At 40.5% G+C, this 19,668-nt stretch overlaps 1 protein-coding gene across 15 annotated transcripts in view; it reads right to left on the minus strand.

Moving 5' to 3' along the window:
• Positions 1–19,668, minus strand: part of RHOBTB1 (Rho related BTB domain containing 1) — a 70,726-nt gene that overhangs the window by 15,983 nt on the left and 35,075 nt on the right. For 14 of the 15 annotated variants that reach the window (XR_014016990.1, XM_081248182.1, XM_081248181.1 and 11 more), the window contains 3 exons: positions 5,636–5,821; positions 2,085–3,064; positions 272–390 (listed from right to left, as the gene is read on the minus strand). Coding sequence is in view for 14 of the 15 variants with exons in the window: in XM_081248182.1 (XP_081104308.1) it covers positions 272–390; positions 2,085–3,064; positions 5,636–5,821 (1,285 nt within the window). In the remaining variant the exon portion in view is untranslated. Of the gene's footprint in view, positions 1–271; positions 391–2,084; positions 3,065–5,635; positions 5,822–11,103; positions 11,162–19,668 lie in introns of all 15 variants that reach the window. The other variant, XM_081248178.1, reaches the window with a different exon arrangement.

Below are 19,668 nucleotides of genomic sequence, written 5' to 3' on the forward strand. Positions count from 1 at the left end.
ACAAAAAACTATTCCGGATTTCCCTGGCGGTCCAGTGGTTAGGACTCCAGTCCTCCACTGCAGGGGACCACGTTTGATCTCTGATCAGGGAAGTTCTGCGTGCCTGGCAGTGTGGCCAAAAAAAAAAAAAAAAGAAAAATTACAAAACAAACAAACCTATTCCAAGTTAGCACTTAAAGAATCGAAGTCCTCTGGCCAGTTAAACATTTTCTAATATAAATACACACGCACATTCATAAAGATGACGCTTGGGCTTTTCGGAGGCACCTACCTCACTGTTGGCGCTTTCGACGAACGACCCCCCGAACATGGCAGCCATCCACTTGCAGCTGCAAATCAGCAGCGGTTTGTGGGCACTGATGGCTCCATCGTCCAACTTAAATGTCACATCTGCCCAAGGATGGAGGAAGCATAAGCGTGAGCCAACGTCCCCGAGAGACTTCCACCCACGCGCCTCAGCCTACGTCTCTCATCTTCTCTCCTCCATACCTTTAATCACTAATGTTGTGTCCACCCCTCCCCATCCTCCCCGGCACCCCCCGATCCCCCGCCTTGGGCACACCCAATTCTCACCGTGTCCTCCGAGGATTAAGGAGTAAGCAGTTAAAATTACACAAAGGGTCACAACACAAATTCTCTGAACCATAAAGTAATGTAAAGGAGAGGAATATATTTTTATCCTTATTATGAAAAATTTCAAACATAGAGAACAGTGGAAAGAATAGTACAACGACAACTTGCTTTTCACATGCTTAACATTTTGTCGTGTTTGCCTTAGCTCTACATATATTTATATATATTTTACATTTATGTAGACATTTTTTAACAGCATGATACTTCACTCCTAACTACTTTATTAATAAAGAATTTTCTAAAACTAAGAACATTCTCCTAGATAACCATACCATTATTCTTAAGAAAATTAGGAATAATTCCCTAATATAATCCATTATCTAGTTCATATTCAAATTTTTCTAATTACCCCCAATTGTATTTTATAAGTATTTTTTTTATTAAACAGAATCCAATTGAAGCTCCCACACTGTATTTGGTTAATATACCTCTATAGTAAGGAAAGGGAGATTTCATCACTTTCACTTAAGGTCTATTGTTTACTGTGGGTTTGTAACATTTCATTAACTTTCAAGACTGCTTCTGTACCATGATGGTCAATGTCTGGAGTAAATATTACTGAAAGCTTCAAAATTAATGAACGGATTCAGCTACCACCTATTACATGTATATTACTATGACAGGCATTATGAAAGAGAAAGAGAAAAACAGAAGTATCCCTATAAATAGAAGTCAGGAAGTCAAAGTTTTACAATGAAACATACACAGAGAGGACAATTACAGAACAAAAATAGCACAAGCCTGTAAGATAGGACAAGCATGGGCCAGTCACCCGTCTTGGATACAGGCCACCAGGGTGCTTAAGCAATTACATAAGGGCGCTGTGGGCAGCCCTCGGCACAGTTATCAAAAGACAAGGAAGGGGCGAGAAGGATACAGATAAGCAGCGTAAAGGAGGGTGAGAAGTGAAAGGAGAGGGATTAGAGACAGATGAGGCTTTCCAGATGGGAATGCAGAGGGTCACCAAAACGGCCTCAAGGATTTCAGTGGCCTCGGGAACAAAGGTCACTGATTTTTGTCATGGGTATGTGCCGAAGGGTCAAAACACACTTGATCAGGGAAGGAATCCTGAAGGGCAATTGTGAGCATCCAACTGACTGGCTGAGGCTCAGGGGTAGCTCGACCTACCCTTGAGAAGCACTGTGATAGCATGGGGCTTTAGGGGGCAGCTTGCATTCAAATCCTGGCTCAATCATTTACTACCTGTATAACCAGTTAGCCAGTTACCTAACCTCTCTGTCCCTCGGTTTCCCCATCAGCAAAACGGAGATCATCACATTTAACCCTCAAGTCTGTGAGAATGAAATAAGTAAAATACATGTAACTTAGGTACGTGGGGGAAGAGTACTTATGTATGCTAGCGATGGTTACCCTTCCCCTCCTCGTGTTTGGCTAACGTTTGATCAAAGGCAACCAGAGGTATCGGTGACTTTGCCATTGGACCCACTCACCTGAGAATGTCCCCTTGCTGAGACACTCTTTTATCCGATTGGCTTTCCGGACGTGAAACGCTTTCGTAATCTCCTGGTTCATGAAGGCTTCCTTGTTCATGATGTTTTCCACCATCATCCGCAAATCAAACATCTCTAGGACCTCTGCAATCTGAGCCAGGCCCACCAGATCCTTTTCCTTTTCATCCAGTTGCCCTGTATAGAGAAACTGGAGCAGGGTCCGGAAAGGGCCTGGCTGGACAGATGGGTCCATCCTGACCACAGTCATGGGGCCCACCCGCTTTGAAATGGGGTTGACCTGCATCTCCTTGTGCATGCCAACGAAGCCCTTACTCCAGCCTGACAGGGTCTGTGTCTCCACCGCTGAGCCCTCAGCTTCCAGCCCCGGGGTCTCCTGTTGGGACAGGTTCTGGCTTGAGGATGTCCACTGATCGGCCTGAGGTGTCCTTGGGGTGCCCTCCTCCCTTTCCTCGTCTGGGTCAAGACTCAGGGCCCGCCCCTGGACATCCCTTCTCTGCTTCTCTTGCTCAAAAGCTCCTTCGCTCCAGTGGGGGGTTTCTTCACATTCCATTAAAAAGAGATCATAAAATTTGGAAGAGGAGGTAGCGAGGTAAATTCGGTGTGCGAAGATCCGCTCCTGGTCCTGGAGGATGAACAGGACGTCAGCACACAGAGGATTGTCCAGTAAACAGGCAGCTTCGTTCGTCCCTGTGGAGGGACATTCTGGAACTTTGATGACCGGTGGAGGGGCTTTTGGAGGTAGGAATGGTGCCTGAAGTAAAGGTTTCTGGACTTTCTTTAGGTGGGATTTCCAGAACTGCAGGTGCCGGCGGGAAATGAGGGCGGCTCGGATTGCATTGTCAAACACATCCTTGACTCCAAACTGGTCAAATACGCTTGTTTCATAGTAGGGTATGCCCAGTTCCTTTGCAACCTCTCGGCCTTTTTCTGGGGGCAAAATATCCCCTCTCTTTATGGGCCTGAAATAGAATACCTTAAAAATTAGAATCAGTCTTATTTCAGGAAAGAAAATAGTAATCAGGGCCTATCTAAGCACCTAAATGGATTATACATTTAAAATCCTATTCAGGCTTTTAACCAGACTCTTGAAAAATCTACCAACCTTAAGACTTGCAAATAGAAAGGACTTACGACTGCAGGAAAAATAAAATGCTTCTGGTAGTAACAACAATAACTCAAGTATCAGCCATTTGCTAGCTATGTGATCCTGGGCAAGTTACTTAACCTCTTTAAGCCTTGGTTTTCCCATCTGTAAAACAGGAAGAATAATAGTGAGTACTTGCATCTTAAAGGACGATTGGAAGGTTTAAATGAGATATTTGCCCAGCATAGTACCTGTTCCACAGTAAGTGCTTGATAAGTGTTAGCTGTTATCATCATTGCCACCATCATCAGCATCATTTTCATCATTATCCCCTTATGCTTACATTTTGCTTTATACCTTAAAAATCAATCCATATTCATTTTCTCACTTGAGCCTCACAGCAACTCTATGGGTATTATATTTGTTCTACATTCTGAAGAAACTGAGGCAGAGAGTTTAAAGGGTTTGCCTAAGGTCACATTTGCAAGTTGCTGAGAGACCTTTCCTAAGCAATGAGAATCTAGAACCCCTGGTTCTAGACTAAATGATCCATGTCCAACAGCTCATTAAGTCTCCTCTATTAGGTTTGTGAGCCTTCTATCATATCTCACCGCTTCTCTTTACTTCCACACTCTTCAGTCAGGCCCTCATCATCTTTTGCCTGGACTAGTACATAAGCCTCTTAACTCATCTTTCTTCAGATTCTCCACACTTTCGCTCACAGTGCTCACGGTTGCACGAAAATTCCTCACATAATACAAGTACGACTTAGCCGCAGTTCTTTAAAAAAACTTCCTCTGGTTCCACAGAGCCCGTGGAATAAAGTCTACACCCTTTAGACTGGCACACAAGGCCCGTTTACAATCTAATCGAACCCCAGGAAGCCAAATGTTTGGATGCAGTACTGGCAGAATAGTGCTGTAATAATGGCAGAACCGTGGTCAAGACACAGATGGATTCCAGAATGTAGGCAAGAAGGGATCTGTCGTTATACTCTTCACACACACATCCTTGATTCTGAGACACACTCTTAGGAGATGATCTTCCTAAATAAATACTTGGCTTACAAGACCAAGGGTGATGTGTGTGACAGGCACCGGCCTTAGGAGCAATAAGAACACTGGGTAGAATTTGGATTTGAGGACCTAGATGGAAAAGGGGGAAAACTGCAGCTTGTTGTAAAGGCGGAAGGGAAGTGAGGAGAGGAAGAAGGGATAACTTCATCACTAACTGATGAATCTCTTTAAGGCTTAGCTCAGATGCCACCTCCTTCATGAAATCTCAGAACTGTCTATGGAAAGGACTGTCCCCTGAAGCTCTGTAACCCTCCTCCAGGCCTCCGCACATCGACGGTGTGAGGCCCGGCTATCCTAACCTTTGAAACAGAAAGTTCCGAGGCCAGGGGCTAATCCCTCATTTGCCAGGAGTCCTCTTTCCCTCTACGTGGCTTATGATATTCAATTCCTAGTCCATGCATTTAAGAATAGAAGGAACATGAACTGTTTTCAGAACATTCATCCAAGACATACCTAGAACATCAGAAATTATCTCAACAAAGTACCATTTGCTTTTGCTGTGAGAGCATAAAAACTTGTATCTGTATAAAATTTTCTAACAACCCTATTAAGGCAAGTACCTACCTGGAAGGAAGGTATTAATATCAACATTTTGGGAAAAGCTATGCTCACCAGCAAAAAACGGAGTTGAGCATAAAACGTATAAAATTATTTTATAAAAGAGAATATTGAAGGAGCACAGCTTTTGGAAAAGCTCTTATTCCATGCCCCTGCCACCAAGATTGGTATCCACATTTTATACAGACTGAAACAAATTCTCCTTCAAGTTGTATTTTAAATGTGTGACGCTTTAAACGTATCACCACTAGAGCCATTTAAAAGGCAGTGTTGCAGTTTTGCAACCATAGGTCTATATAGTTTTTAAAAACTGGACATTGCCAACTTTGGAATGAAATACTCTCAGAGGTTGGATGGAGGAAAATGAGAAGATTAAAAACACCTGGATATATGTGTTTGCATGAACCTAATGTTCCTGGGGGCAAGAATTATGGCTGATGGCTCTGAATGTCAGTTAACTTTACTGTAATATAATTTCCTGAAAGACATTATTATGAGTAGCTAACATTTTGTTTAATACTTTGCAAAGTTCAAAGCACTTTAATACACTCCATCTCATAATTAGAGAATTCACTTCAATCGCTGGTCAACCATTTTACAAAAATGGGTTCCTGCCTAAGAAGTGATGGTGAGCTTGAGAGGGGTCAGGGACATACACCCCTTCCTCATGTTTAACAAGCAAACCTCAAGCATATGGCTGATTGATGGGGTCCCAGAGCCACTGAAGAACAGAACCCAAGGCTACAGAGACGACTGCAACCTCTAAATTTTAATTTGGCCGGCACAGTGAAACACTGCGTCCCTCGGCTTACCTTGCTAAAGGGCGTCTGGCTCTATTAACAGCCTCAAGATCAGCATAGCGGAGATCTAGCTGGCAGCCAACTAGAACAACAGGTGTGCGAGGGCAAAAGTGCTTGATTTCTTGATACCACATCGTTTTCACATGATTTAGGGAATTGGGATTAGCGATCGAAAAACAGAGGACCACAACATCGGACCTAAAAGGAAATCACAAAAGAAGCTGTATTGCCTTTTAACTTTTATTTTCTCTTTTATCATTATGGTTCTTCCCCTCCCCCATCCATCTAATGCCATATCATGTCACAGTTTAAAAAAAAAAAAAGACCAGATATTAAAATACATCTTGGTGTCATGCAAACAGCCCATTAAGCCTCCACATTCCAGCACCCACACAGCCTGAGTTCATTTCCATGTTGCACTGCAGAAGGCCTATGCATTGAAAGGTTTCCAATGATGTTATTTTACAGTACAGATGGTTATCCAAACTAGACTCAGGTCTGGAACCACCACATGCTGAACTATTTCTGTTCATCACAAGAAATAGTTTCAAGATAAAAGAAAATAATAAAAAATACCATTTACCACTGTAAACAGAAAGGTGATGATGACTCAATGAGATAAAGCAAACAGTTTAAACATTACAAAAAAATGTAACAGGTATTTGCTGTACAGGGTTGGCAAATACACAGAAGGATTTCTGCCCTTCTTCTCCCTTAAGCGCACATGGAGAGAGCACAACCACTTATCTTTTTCTGAAAAGGAAAAGTCCTGAATTTGCAGGAATTTCGACTTTTTGCTAGGTATAAGGCAAGAAGGCAGTGTTTAACGTAAAACTAGCCGGAGTTAGTCAGACAGCTAATAAGATGGATGAGAAAATGTTGGAAGCAGATTTCTCAAATGTGATATATGACACAGAGCAGATATATGGAAAAAAGGAAAATTGTTTTATAGTCAATTGTGACATAAGGATCTTCCATGTTTTATATAATAACCTATCATTCTAGGAGCCAAAGAACCGTTTTACAAAACAGTTGTCAATTATGGTGTTTGACAGATAACTGCTAAAAGGTATCTTTAATAAGAATTATATACCATCTTTCTAGGTTCAAATATGTAGAATGATGACTTTGAAAACATGGAGGCAGAAGAATATAAAGAATAGAAAAAGTTATAACCAAGGATTCAAGACTATTTTGCAGCTACATTCAGAAATAAACTTACAATTTTATTAGATGTTAATTTATTGCCTTTATTGTTTATATAATGAGAAGAATCAAGTCGATGAATCAAAACACCATCTTTTTAAATCATTAATGAGCTTCTCTCCCTACATATCAATGAAGACAAACAAATATATCCAGGCAACCATAAAATTTCTAAAAATAATCATTTGCAATGCAGCAGGGTGCTTACATAAAATGTAATTCACAAGTTGAGTATTTAAATTTATATCCAAGAAAAACTGCACCAGACCACAACAAATAGAGGGGAAAATCCTGACATTAAAATATTTACTAATTATAAAAGAGGACCCTAGGACTCAAAGCAGATGAGTGTATTAATCTGCATGTTTAAAATGCCCTTGAAATAAAGATCTTATCAAAAATTCTTGGGTACTGGAAAATATAATGTGTGTAAAAATATGCATAACTATATAAATGAAAGGGAAGCATGTCTTGTCTTTGGGATTCTGATTTAGTTAGCAGAATATTCTGTGCACAGTCTCACTTCTAATCAGCATAAATAATAGTATCCAGTAAAGTCAAGAATGCTTTGAATTTTACATTTTTTAGGAGCTGAGTTTTCTATTATTCATAATCCTATTTATATAGGATATCTGATGCAGCTCTGCTGTAAGCTTCAGCCTGATCATAAAATAAAGCTGCCAAGAATTCTGCACAGTGAGAATAATATGGCAGTATCTCAGGTTCAAAATCATAGGGAAAGAATTGAGAAAATGTATCCACCACCTAAATGTGGAACAGTACATATTGATATATGTATAAAATTTTTTCTAATTGGTGCCTTCTATTTCCATATTAAGGCACATGGCTATAAAGAAAATCATTCTCAGAGTTTAATTTATATGACAGATATGTAGCAAAATGTCAATTCTGCTATCTAATTTTATGATACAGCATGTGAGGTTTTGAAATCAGAGCAGCTCTGTTGCCAAGGTTACCGTGATAACACTCATGCCACTGAACCTATACTAGTTTCTATCCACATGACCTGTAAACAAGTACAGACAGGACCTTGGGGGCTGGAAAAAATGGCATCTCCTGATGATAGCAGCACAATGCCATTGCACAATACAGGTCCGGAGGGCCCAACTTCTAACTATGTCAAATCAATATTTCAGTGCATGAAATGCTGTTGGAAAGCTAGAGAAAGAATTCAATGCTCTGTAAATATTTTGCCTCAAAAGGATGATAGTTAAAGAGAAGAGGCTGTACTGAGAGCAACGCTACCCCTGAAGTGAAAATAACTTGAGTCAAAATTCTATTTGCATCCTTGGAATAAGGTTATTCTTTTTCCTTTTTTGAAATGCACGTTTAGATGCTATGAAAATCTGTCCCCATGATTTTACATTAAAAGTAGTTTAAAAATGAGATCATATTTTATCTACCAACCTGCTTAAATATCTTTAACCCTTGTTGATTTAAATACAAATTCAAGTTAAGAAACATTATGTGCAGAGGCCTGCCATATGAATGTAGTGTTCTAAACCTGATCTTAAGCAAAAGCCTGAGAATCAATGGCCATAGGGATAGAGCTATAGAAAGACGCTGCTTTGACATATTCCTTCTCATCCCAGCATTCTTTTCTAATTCCTAATTCTCAACACATCAGGATCCTCTATGATATAAACACCTATATAATCAAGTAGCTATTTTGAGAATGCCATTTATTCCCTGTAGATTTTGAGCCATTTTTCTATCTGGTCAAAGAAGGCACAAGACCTGCAGCTAAGAATATCTCCAGCTTTAGGCAGAATTCCAAGGAGCCAGAGATACTAAATAACTTTTAATCAAAACATTCATTCCTGGGTGGAGACTGTTCAACGTCTGACACAAGCTGGTGTTTAAAAATGCCATTCCTGTAAAAGATAAAAAGAAAAAGGCAAGTTCTAGCATTTCTGCTTCTATGGGCTCTGTTACACTTTTTTACTTTGAAGAGTTGAGTTTAAAAATAATTGGGAGGGGGAGGTGTGATGAGGACATTCTCACAGATTAGGCAGCAGGGTTGGCCTAGAAATGACCTCAGGGTTCCTATTTCAGCTGTAAAAAGAATCTGATGGGATTTAAGTGGAGTCCTACAGCTATTTGGGGTAGAAAGCACGAGAATTCAGAGGCAAAGCACATAGGAGACAAAACTCTAAACTCCAGAACTTGAAATATTGAGAAGGAAAGGAAAGATTTGGATTTTTTTGGACTGGGCTAAGTGGCTTTATTAAAGAAAGCCAGGATTACAAAGGATTTTAGAGTGCTGCTTGCCTATGAATGTTTATTTTTTGGAGAAAAATGTGATTTATTGTTTCTAAGGGGAAAATCTCAGTATAAAAGTTTCACTAGGATACTGACACATCCAATAATGCCCATGAAATAATGTTTTGATTAGACAAGTGAAAAACAATCCAAAGTAAATCTATGTGTTGAAACAATTGCGGATCCCTAGTTTCATGGAGGGGTGGGACCAGAGAGAGACCTAGTCATCCCCAAAATGCTTGAGCTGATAAAGCCAACCTCAGTTGTAGCAGTTCTTCTTCAGATATTAAACAAACAGAAAAGCATATTTTTTTCAGCTATCTTTCAAGAACACTGGCCAAAGATAGCATGTGAAAGATTGGCAGAGATATTTGGATAACATAAGGCGTGCATGCAAAGTTGGGACCAATCTTTGTTGGAGGATTAAAGAAAACAAAATCTGAAAATGGTGCACCATACCCACATATCTTGGCCTGGGATAGACTTTTTAAAAAGTGTACTTTATTCATTACACTCTTTATTATATACGGCTATGGGCATAGAGTAAAATTTTTTTTATGTGAAGTCTTTAAAGAATAGATTGAAATTAAATACATGGTGGATTTTCCTTTTAAGGTAATAATGTGTGTATATATACATTTCTTTTTCTTTTTCAAGCTAGACTTTAAACATTAAATGCCACACGTTTTCATGGCCTGTCTTTATAATATCTACGGTCAAATTAGCAAACTTGGTGGGAAAAGATCAGGGAAGCAAACAGAAGCTAAGTTTATCCTTTGAAGAAGTGATTAAAAAGGGTAGATAGAGCTTCCCTGGTGGCGCAGTGGTTGAGAGTCCGCCTGCCGATGCAGGGGACGCGGGTTTGTGCCCTGGTCCGGGAGGATCCCACATGCCGCGGAGGGGCTGGGCCCGCAAGCCATGGCCGCTGGGCCTGTGCGTCCGGAGCCTGTGCTCCGCAACGGGAGAGGCCACAACAGTGAGAGGCCCGCGTACCGCAAAAAAAAAAATAATAATAATAAAAAATTTAAAAAAAGGTAGATAATCATTATCAAAAATTTGCTGTTAAGAATAAATTTTCTATGTTCTTTCTTATCACAAAAGTGCTTTCCATCTTTTTAGTTTGTCTTCCGTTTTCTACTTTGCCATCATTGTCCAGCTAAGGAGCCATGGGCCTTGGGTTTTCTTATCTGCTTAGGTGAAAAAAAAATTGCTAAATTATCCTTTATCTAAGTAAGACCAGGCCAACGTGGGCAACATGAAGGATAGTGGATTCCATCCAGTCCTCCAGATAGCTGTGAGCAGGACATCCAAGGGCCCTTCTCCAGTGTGCCAATTTTGGTTGGGTCTCTTGCTGATGAATACTTGGTAACCAAGAGTAAGCTACCAATTCTATTTACCTGAGTCTTGCTTGGAAGTATCTCCTTTTAACATATACTTTTAAGCCTTTCTATGGCACTACTGCCTATTATTATTTCTTTAGTAGAGACTACCATATCCTTTATATATTGGTAGAGATCATGATCACATTTCAGTGGGTTTCTTTGTCAATGTACACAAGTCCTCTTCTGGCAAAGACTCAAGTAGGAGTCCCTGACCTCCTTCTCCCCACTGATAACCGAGGTAGCCTCTACGGAAACGTTTTCAAAACCATTCATGTCAGCAATACACCTTTCATGCATATAATCTGACAGCGCTGTGCAAACAGACAGATAAAAACAGCACAAAACAGCTGGGAGCATGGCAGAGAAAAGGAATGTGTAACACGTGGCTTTGGAAAATTTTAGTAGGGGAGCAGCCCGGTGTGTATGAGATGCGGAGGGAGTTGTCAGTGATGGTGAACATAACCACCTGGAGATGAATGGCTGTGTAAGCTCACACTCATGGAAAATGGAGAGGCCTGTAGGGGAGTGCCTGGCAGGGGATCTAGGGAGAGCAGGGCAGTACCATGCAGTGCCCTGGATGTGAGCAGAGAAATCAAGTCAATACTTTACCAATAGCAGTGAGGCTTCTTAAGTACAGATGTTATGTGGGGAAAACTGTGAAAACACCCTGAAATATATCCAGATTGGGGAGTGATTAGCATGCATAACTATTTCTTCCAAGCCCATAACTGCATGTTTAGTAGGAAGCAACATTTTAAACCAGTCTTCCCCCACCCTCCAAACATGGGACCAAGCAATGCACACTCTCAAGTACAGGGAAGCCATGTCAACATCCCACCAATGCCACCAAATCCTAAAATAGATAATGCTCAAGTCTTAAAAATGGTTGGTTCTGCCATCATAGTGCAGATATCACAGAAGGCAATGGCCTGACCATATAGAAAGCTGTGGGTTATCATCTGATGGAAACCAGCTATTTTTTTAACTTGGTATCCCATTTTTCTATCTATGCTCCCTTTAGTGTACAAATCTGCTCTGACTTATAATGGGGTTATGTCCTGATAAACCCATCTAAATTGAAAATATCATAAATCAAAAATGCATTTAATATACTTAACTTACCAAACATCATAGCTTAGTCTCACGTACCCTAAATGTGCTCAGAACACTTACATTAGCATACAGTTGGGCAACAACTAACAAAAAGCCTATTTTATAATAAAGCATTGCATATCTCATGTAACTTATTGAATATGGTACTGAATGTGCAGAATGGTTGTCTGGGTACAGAGAGTGGTTGTAAATTTATCAGTTGTTTACCCTGGTGACTGTGTGGCTCCCTGCCAATGCGCAGCAGCATGAGAGCATACAGTACCACAGATCGCTAGCCTGGGAAAAGATCAAAATTTAAAGTATGTTTGCTACTGAATGTGTATCACTTTTGCACCATCGTAAAGTAGAAAAATTGTAAATAGGACTATTATAAGTCAGAGACTGTCTGTATTCTTACACCTCACACAATCATCAGAAAAAGTGGAGTGCATGTGAAATTGGGTGAAGCACAAGTAATTAATTAAAAGAATGGACTTGAGGATATGGGGAGGGGGAAGGGTAAGCTGTGACAAAGCGAGAGAGTGGCATGGACATATATACACTACAAATGTAAAATAGATAGCTAGTGGGAAGCAGCCACATAGCACAGGGAGATCAGCTCGGTGCTTTGTGACCACCTAGAGGGGTGGGATAGGGAGGGTGGGAGGGAGGGAGATGCAAGAGGTAAGAGATATGGGGACATATGTATATGTATAACTGATTCACTTATAAAGCAGAAACTAACACACCATTGTAAAGCAATTATACTCCAATAAAGATGTAAAAATAAAATAAAATAAAATAAATAGCTTAAGCAATCTCATTTAACTCCTGATCAATGAAAGCAGGAAACACTGATACAGAGAAAGCTTCCTTAACAGGAGAAAGTGAAATTGTGGTAATAAATTCTCTGCCTAAACTCCACCTCATTCTCATTTCTCTTCGGCTTGCCCTGAAGCTACATGACTGAGGAACTGCCTTCCAGCACTATTTTCTACTAAGAGCAAGACTAGCTGCACATGTAACAATGCCTACATGTCAGCTAGACGGCCAGATGGGAGGGCTCCGGGATTAACCTCGCTGACTCTTCTGAAACAAAACTGTGTGAACCAGCAAGATCATCCCACCACTTTTACCCAGGCCTCTCCCCAATCCTCTGTGAATCGATAAAGGTACAAGGACTTGCCAAGTCACTTATTCAGTATCAATAAGCAATCATTCAATCATTCCTCCCAGAACTATTAACTGATAACCTACTATGTGCCAGGTGCTCTTCCAGACATTTGTGTCTTTAACAAGTTAACAAGTTAAAGACACAAATCACTGTCCTCATTGTGCTCACCCTCGTCATGCTTATATTCAGCTGGAGAACAGAGACAATAAGCAAGACAAATAGGTAAAATATTTAGTATGCTAGGTGGTGACAAGTGCTAAGGAGGAAATATAGTGGGGAAGGGGGACAGAAATATTGGGGAGCATAAGCTGCTGTTGAAATGAGGTGGCCATGGAGGGCCTTACTGAGAAGGTGACATTTCAGGAGAGACCTGAAGGAAGTGAAGGAGCTGACATGTTGATATCTGTGGGGAGAACACTGTGGAAGAGGGAATGGCTAGTGCAAAGGTCCTGAGGCAGGAGCATTCCTGGGTTGTTTTCCTGAGGGCGAGGGGGAAAACAGCAGGAGCTGAGCTCAGAGAGGCAATGCTGGGCTGAGGTACAGAGGGCCTAATGGGTGTCTGGCTCTTACTCGGAGTGAACTGGTAGACGATTAGGGGTTTTTGAGCAGAATGATTTAATTTATGTGTTAACAGGATCACCCCACTGCCGTCATGAGAACTGACTAAATGGTGGTGGGGCGTGGGTTGTCAGGAGGGATAAGATAGAAGGAGAGGCCGGTTAAAAAAAAATAATCCAGAGGGAGATGGTGGTGACTTCGGCCTGGGAGTGGTGCAGGTGGTGAGAAGTGGCTGCATTCTTTATACACGTGGAAGCTAGAGCCACCAGGGTTTGCTGATGGAGCAGGTGTCAGATATGACCAAAAGGAGTCAAGAATGATGCTGGAATTTTTGCTCAGAGCAATTCTTTCTTCCCTGTTCCTGGTACTGACATCTTTAGCTCAGCATTTTAACACTGAATTGTACCTCTTTATGTTGCTGTCTTTCCCCACTACTCTTGAGTTTCATTTTTAGGGATTTTGTTCTGTTCCTACTAGTTTCTCTCCCATTGTGCACAACACAGTGTTTGTAACAAAAGAGGCCCTCAAGGACTGTTTATCAAATAAAATGGCCTTATAGATATTGCAGGATGTAGATGCAAATATGTCTGCAGACTCAAAATCTAAAAGAAATAAATTTAGGCCTAAAATAAGTCAGTTAGGGGATATGCTTAAAGTTTTGATGGAAAAAATGATATGTGAGCTATTACATTTCTTCAGACAATTATGGCTGAAAGACAGCTATATAATACTCTCTGGTATATAGCAGAGATTATCCACTAAATATATATCTTTAAATTATTTGAATTTATCTTAAAAATCTATTTACCCATCTAATTGGATACTTTCATAATGCCAGAATAAAAATGGATTAATGATCTCTTCTAGGAATTAGATTGTATCCAGAAGCAAAGGAAATATAAAGAAATGGGCAGGTTACTTTCAGGATTAATTCTGGGTTAGTTTCACAGAATTAAGGCTTAAGATATCACCCTCTATTTCACAGACCATGTTGTTTTTTAAAAAACATGCCAACTCTCCCGCCCCAGCCCAAAAGTACTAAAATAGAAAGATAACCAAGGTGATAAGTTTAGAAGAGATTTTTGCTTATTTGTTTTATCTTTTTGGTAATTCAGTACTTTGTCCTTCTAACTATATTTTCTAGGCTGAGAGGCAGAGGAGTTCTGGGGAGAGAACAAAGCAGTGGAATAATTTTGGAAATCTAATAAATGGTCAAAATTAAAAGTTATTGATATGATTATTGTTAAGATTCACTAAGAAAAATATCTAAGTGGTCTGTAAACCATATGGTACCAATTATTGTCAGACAAATACGATTATGGGTTCAAAAGTCACCAAAGACATATCTTGTATATTGCAGCTAATAAGAATGGCAGGACATTCTCATCAAGAGATCTTTCCCTTTTGGCTGACTAGCTCATTGATATGGAATTGCTGAAAGATGGTAATAGAATTATCCTCTGAGGACACTGCAGAATTACCCAGCAGCTGTCTCTTTCTTCTTACCACCTAATTTATAAGGGAAAACTGTACGGGCTGAAATACATATTTCTTCATCAGATGATTCCAGTATAGAAACATCACAAACTGATGTTTTCTCTTTGTCCAAGGATGAAAAGTCAACAAACTTAGCTGTATTTGACCCGACTTGTCAAGCTTGAAGTTATTAAGTAGTAACAGCAAAAAGGTAAAAAGAAGGCAGAACACACGGTGTTAATGTATTGAACAGTATATATGTTCCTTATTCTCCTTACCCATCTCAGTGGCCTCATTATTCATATGTCTGCCGCATCTTTTGGGTCCACAAGTGCTTTTCTGGGCTCAACCATAACGGACCACCTTTCCCAGTCATGTGACCAGTGTTTGGGCAGCAGCCAGCATCCTTCCAGGTCCCAGAACATGACTGACCCCAGTCATCAACCAAGCCCTGTTCCTGTCTCATTTGGCACTGCTGCTTCCCAAGGACGATTTCATCCCGGGAACAGGAATCCCAGCTCTTCTGATATTGCGTCTTCTGGTTACAATAAAAGATGTACCAGTTCAGAGCAGGAAGGACAGTGGAGGACAGTAGGCTGAGGATGGCACAGAGCACGGCACAGACATATTTTCTCTGTGCCAGATGATTTGGCATCACTGCAATCCTATGCTTGAGTACTTTAGTACAGAATCCATAAATTTCCAGTACATTAAAAATTTTAATTATTTGTATGCATTTAGTCTAACATATTTTTGTTTTGGATTAGCACAAAGCAGTAATAATCCACTTTCAACTGTTTTACTTAATGCCCTCATCTATGGGTAAATGGATTACCATAAGTATATAATTATTTTTTTAAATGATTCTTGTAAAGATCTTGGAAATGATACCCAGAGGAGAAACAAACTATAGTTGGAAAAACATTAGTGTTAATACATGTAATTCTGTTTAAGAATACTCATTCAAACAAGGCATTCTCCCCCCGCTCCAATTTATAAATTCAAAAATTTGGCAAAAAAGGGGGAGGTTTGGGGTGGTGTGGCTTACTATGCCTCCCTCCTTTTTCTCTTGGCCTCGCACCATTCTCTAGTTCCAGAAAGAACCAACTACGAAAGACAAAGTTGTTACTATTTGATGGAGAAACGGAAAACTTTCAGGAATGTGGTGTCCTTTATTCAGTTATCACAGGGTACCTGCTCAAATGTATCTTCTCAGAAAAAGATACAAACAGAACCACAGCCAAAGACACAGGCCACTTGGGTGAATTATGATCCACACAGCTGAGGGCTCTGTCTCTGGGAAAAGGGATCCAGCATGATTTGGGGACAATTTGATAGTGTCCCATCATTGGCTTTGAGATGCCAGAACCATTTCATTTCCCATGTTCAGCTATTAAGGATCTCGTCTTATTTTTTTCACCCCTAAGTTCATACAAATGATTTCTATTGATATTTTCAATGAGAACTAAGTTTAAGTTCTATAAATAATCAAAACATATATTGTCAGCCATGAAAAGTTCCTCACATATCATAGACTACTTAGATTGTCCATAAAAATATTTTATTTAAAAAATTATTGAGCTACAATTGAAATACACTAAACTTTGTATACTAAAAGTGCTCAATGTGATTAGCTTTGACATAGGTATACACTCTCCATACTGTCATCCCAATCAATAAAACAAATATTTCCATCACCCTGAAAGTGTCCTTGTGTCCCTTGGTAATCCCTCCTTCCCTCCATTCTCTTTCCCAGGCAGCGAGTGTTCTCCTTTCTGTCAGTATAGATTACACTGCATTTTCTAGAATTTCACAGCAAGGGATTCACACACAATATGTGCTCTTTTTTCCCCTGGTTTCCCTCACTCAAAAGCTCTCTCCAGTCTTCATGAGATTCTTCCCGTTTGGCTGAGGTTCAGTAGAGAGTACTGTGATATTTCCGTGACCGTGTTTACCAAAGCGTGGCCTGAGGAGTACTAGCTGCTTTCTGATCATCCAGGTACTGGCTAAAACATGCTGATTCACCTCTCCCCAGATCTCTGACATCAGATAACCAGTAGCTTCAGCATAATCAAGTATGAGAACGAGCAGTTTTAGTCGAACCTCTTAGGGAACAACGATTCCTGTCCCTTGGTCCAACTAGCTGCTCTTCTAATGTCTTTCTACTGTTTTCTATAACTCGGGCAAGTCTTAGTCCTTTATGCTACAGCAGGACTAAATATCTTTAGGAAACAAGCTGCAGTAGTTTTCCTAGATCCCTCTGGACCACACATTTAGAAGTGTGGTTTGGATGACTTTTCCATCAAGTACCCGCATTGGGAACTTTCCTCCCTTTGCTGCTTTGTTATCCATTTATAAAGTCCACCTTCAGGGCCAGGACTTGGGTGAAGAGTGAAGCACTGGCCTCAGGTGCAAAATTTAAAGAGGTGCCCCAAACCTCAGTAATCCAGATGAACACTATTTTTTCAAAAATCAAAATTAAGGTAAAAAAAAAAAAATCCATGATGAGCAAAATACCAAAATTTTAAATAAGGTCAGGACCAGTAACATTTGCCATGCTGAGCCTGAGACAGAACGAAAAGATCAGTTAACAGTGATCCTATCTTTTAAAAATTATTATTATTTACATTTTACACCCAAGGTGAGTGCCTTACTTGCCTCGCCCTCATCCTGGCCCAGGTCCACTTCCACTTGCTATGTTTCTCTGTCTGACAGGCTGTTTGCCATCCTGAAATCATCATCAATGTTAGTTCTGGCCAAGCGTTTAGAAAGTGCCATGGACGAGAACTACTTCAAAATACTTTATTGAGGCACATTAGTTGTTTCTTGCTTTTTTCCCATGCCATTAACTACAAGTTCAGCCAATCCCAGACAAAGACATAAACACTGGTCACCCACAGTCCTGAATTTTTTAAAGGGCCTCAACCAAACATTCAAGATGAGATGTATTCATGCTGTATCTGATTACATGTGCCTTCAACGTGAAACTAGAGCTGTCTTATCTAAACAGATACACAGAAACCATGGCTCTGATTGATGTTATCATTTAAAACACGTAGTGTACTTCTCATTGGATGTAAAAACACTTGAGAAAAATAAGTGTGTAAGAGTAATCTATATAATAAGAGTTCCAACTGCACTGAAAATATGCCTAGAAACTCTTTGGCGTGAGGGTAAATACAGTGATTCTGCATGCTTACGTAAAATTGGGGGGAGAAAACATGCCATAGAGAGTACCCAAGCATCCCACTCACTCTCAGAAAGTTTGCTGGGTTGTAACATTTTTACTGGAAATGAAAGGACTCATGTTTAGTCACTCATGGATGCATACAGAGAATTAAGTCATTTGCTACGTATTAAAGAACTCAAGAGGAACAATGGAATATAAGTTGGAGCTGGTGATAGATGGTGAACGCTGGTCTTCCATGTCCACACAGAATAGTGTAAGAATTAGACTGGACGGGGAATCAATGTAAAGTAAGCTGGCCATCAATCATCATCATCAGCCACAGAAGCCTGGGGGGAAGGGAAGAAGCAGGCTTTGGAGCCAGACAGAACTACCAGGAAAAGTTCAGTCCCACTCTCTCCTAGCCATCTGACCTTGGCCCCTTTCTGTACCTGCTTGCTCAACTGTGAAATGAGCCTAGTTTACAGGGTCACCACAAGAACGACGTGGCAACAAGATACGCAGAGCCATGAGCACAGGCCCGGCTCATGGGGAGCCCTGATTAAACTGTAGCTGCTGTTATCACCACCTCCAGCCCCATAGGCTTTATGTGTTTGAAGGTTATGTGACCCCGAGACACAGCAATGGTGAAGGTTTTCAAGGAAAGTGAACAATAAAATGGGTAATTATTTATGTGTGGTGTGACTGTAGGATGGCGGCAGAGGGGCCCAGGTATTCTGTTGAGGGCACAGCCCATCCTACATGCCTACATTTTCAGTGCCAGGTACCTAAGCGTACACACTTCCTTCTTTTAATAGTTCTAGGGGAAAACTCTTGAGTGATATCCCTTTAAAAAGAAGCTATTTTTTTTTCTTGCCAAAAAAGCGCAGCTGATCACAGTCATGGCTACTATGTACAGTTTTGTTCTTGACATTTTAAAAGATCCAGGAAAGAGCTTCAAAAGTTCATGCGAAAATGGATAGAAAGTAGGTGGTAGGAAGAAGAAAGGCTACTAAAAGTTGGAGTCATTTGCTCCAGACAAAAGAGGGTTTGAAGTATTTCAAATGTGTTAGGTAAGTGTCAGGATGCTAATGCCACTCTGCTACCTTTCATGTCCATCGAACAGAAGGACTCCTGTCACTACTTTTTCTTGGATGGATGATCTCCCTTTCTGGAGAAAAGGGGTTGACCAGATGACTTTTTGAGATCTCTTCTCATTCTAAGCCACCACACAAATATGGAAGAGCAAATGGACACCCAGCTCATCAATGTGGGGTGGTGGTTTCAGTTGCATCCTGTTTAAAATGAGGTCAAGGTAGCTTGTCACAATAGAAAGAGTGGGAGCCTGGAGTCAGGAAGAGCTGGGTTTGAATCTGTTTTTGAAACTCACTATTGGGCAGGTTATGGTAGTAAAAGAACTCAACTCTCTACTCAACTGCGGCATGGAGAGAATCTCTGCCTCCTAGGGTTCCTGGAAAGATTAACTAAACTAGTGTTGGCAAAGCACCTAATATTTTGATTGACACACTGTAGGGCTTTGATGAATTGGAGCTATTAATCTAGTTGGCTAAAAAAATGGGTTGAATAATTACCTTTAAATTATAACAAGAGCTTTGACATTCTGGTTGTAGTTATACCACATGAGGAAAATTGCAAATTCAAGTCAGCAGACTGGCACCACCCTGGCCCACCCTGCAACCTAGAACGT

This window comes from Mesoplodon bidens (genome assembly GCF_964165515.1).
Source record: "Mesoplodon bidens genome assembly, chromosome: 1".
NCBI classification, from domain to species: domain Eukaryota; kingdom Metazoa; phylum Chordata; class Mammalia; order Artiodactyla; family Ziphiidae; genus Mesoplodon; species Mesoplodon bidens.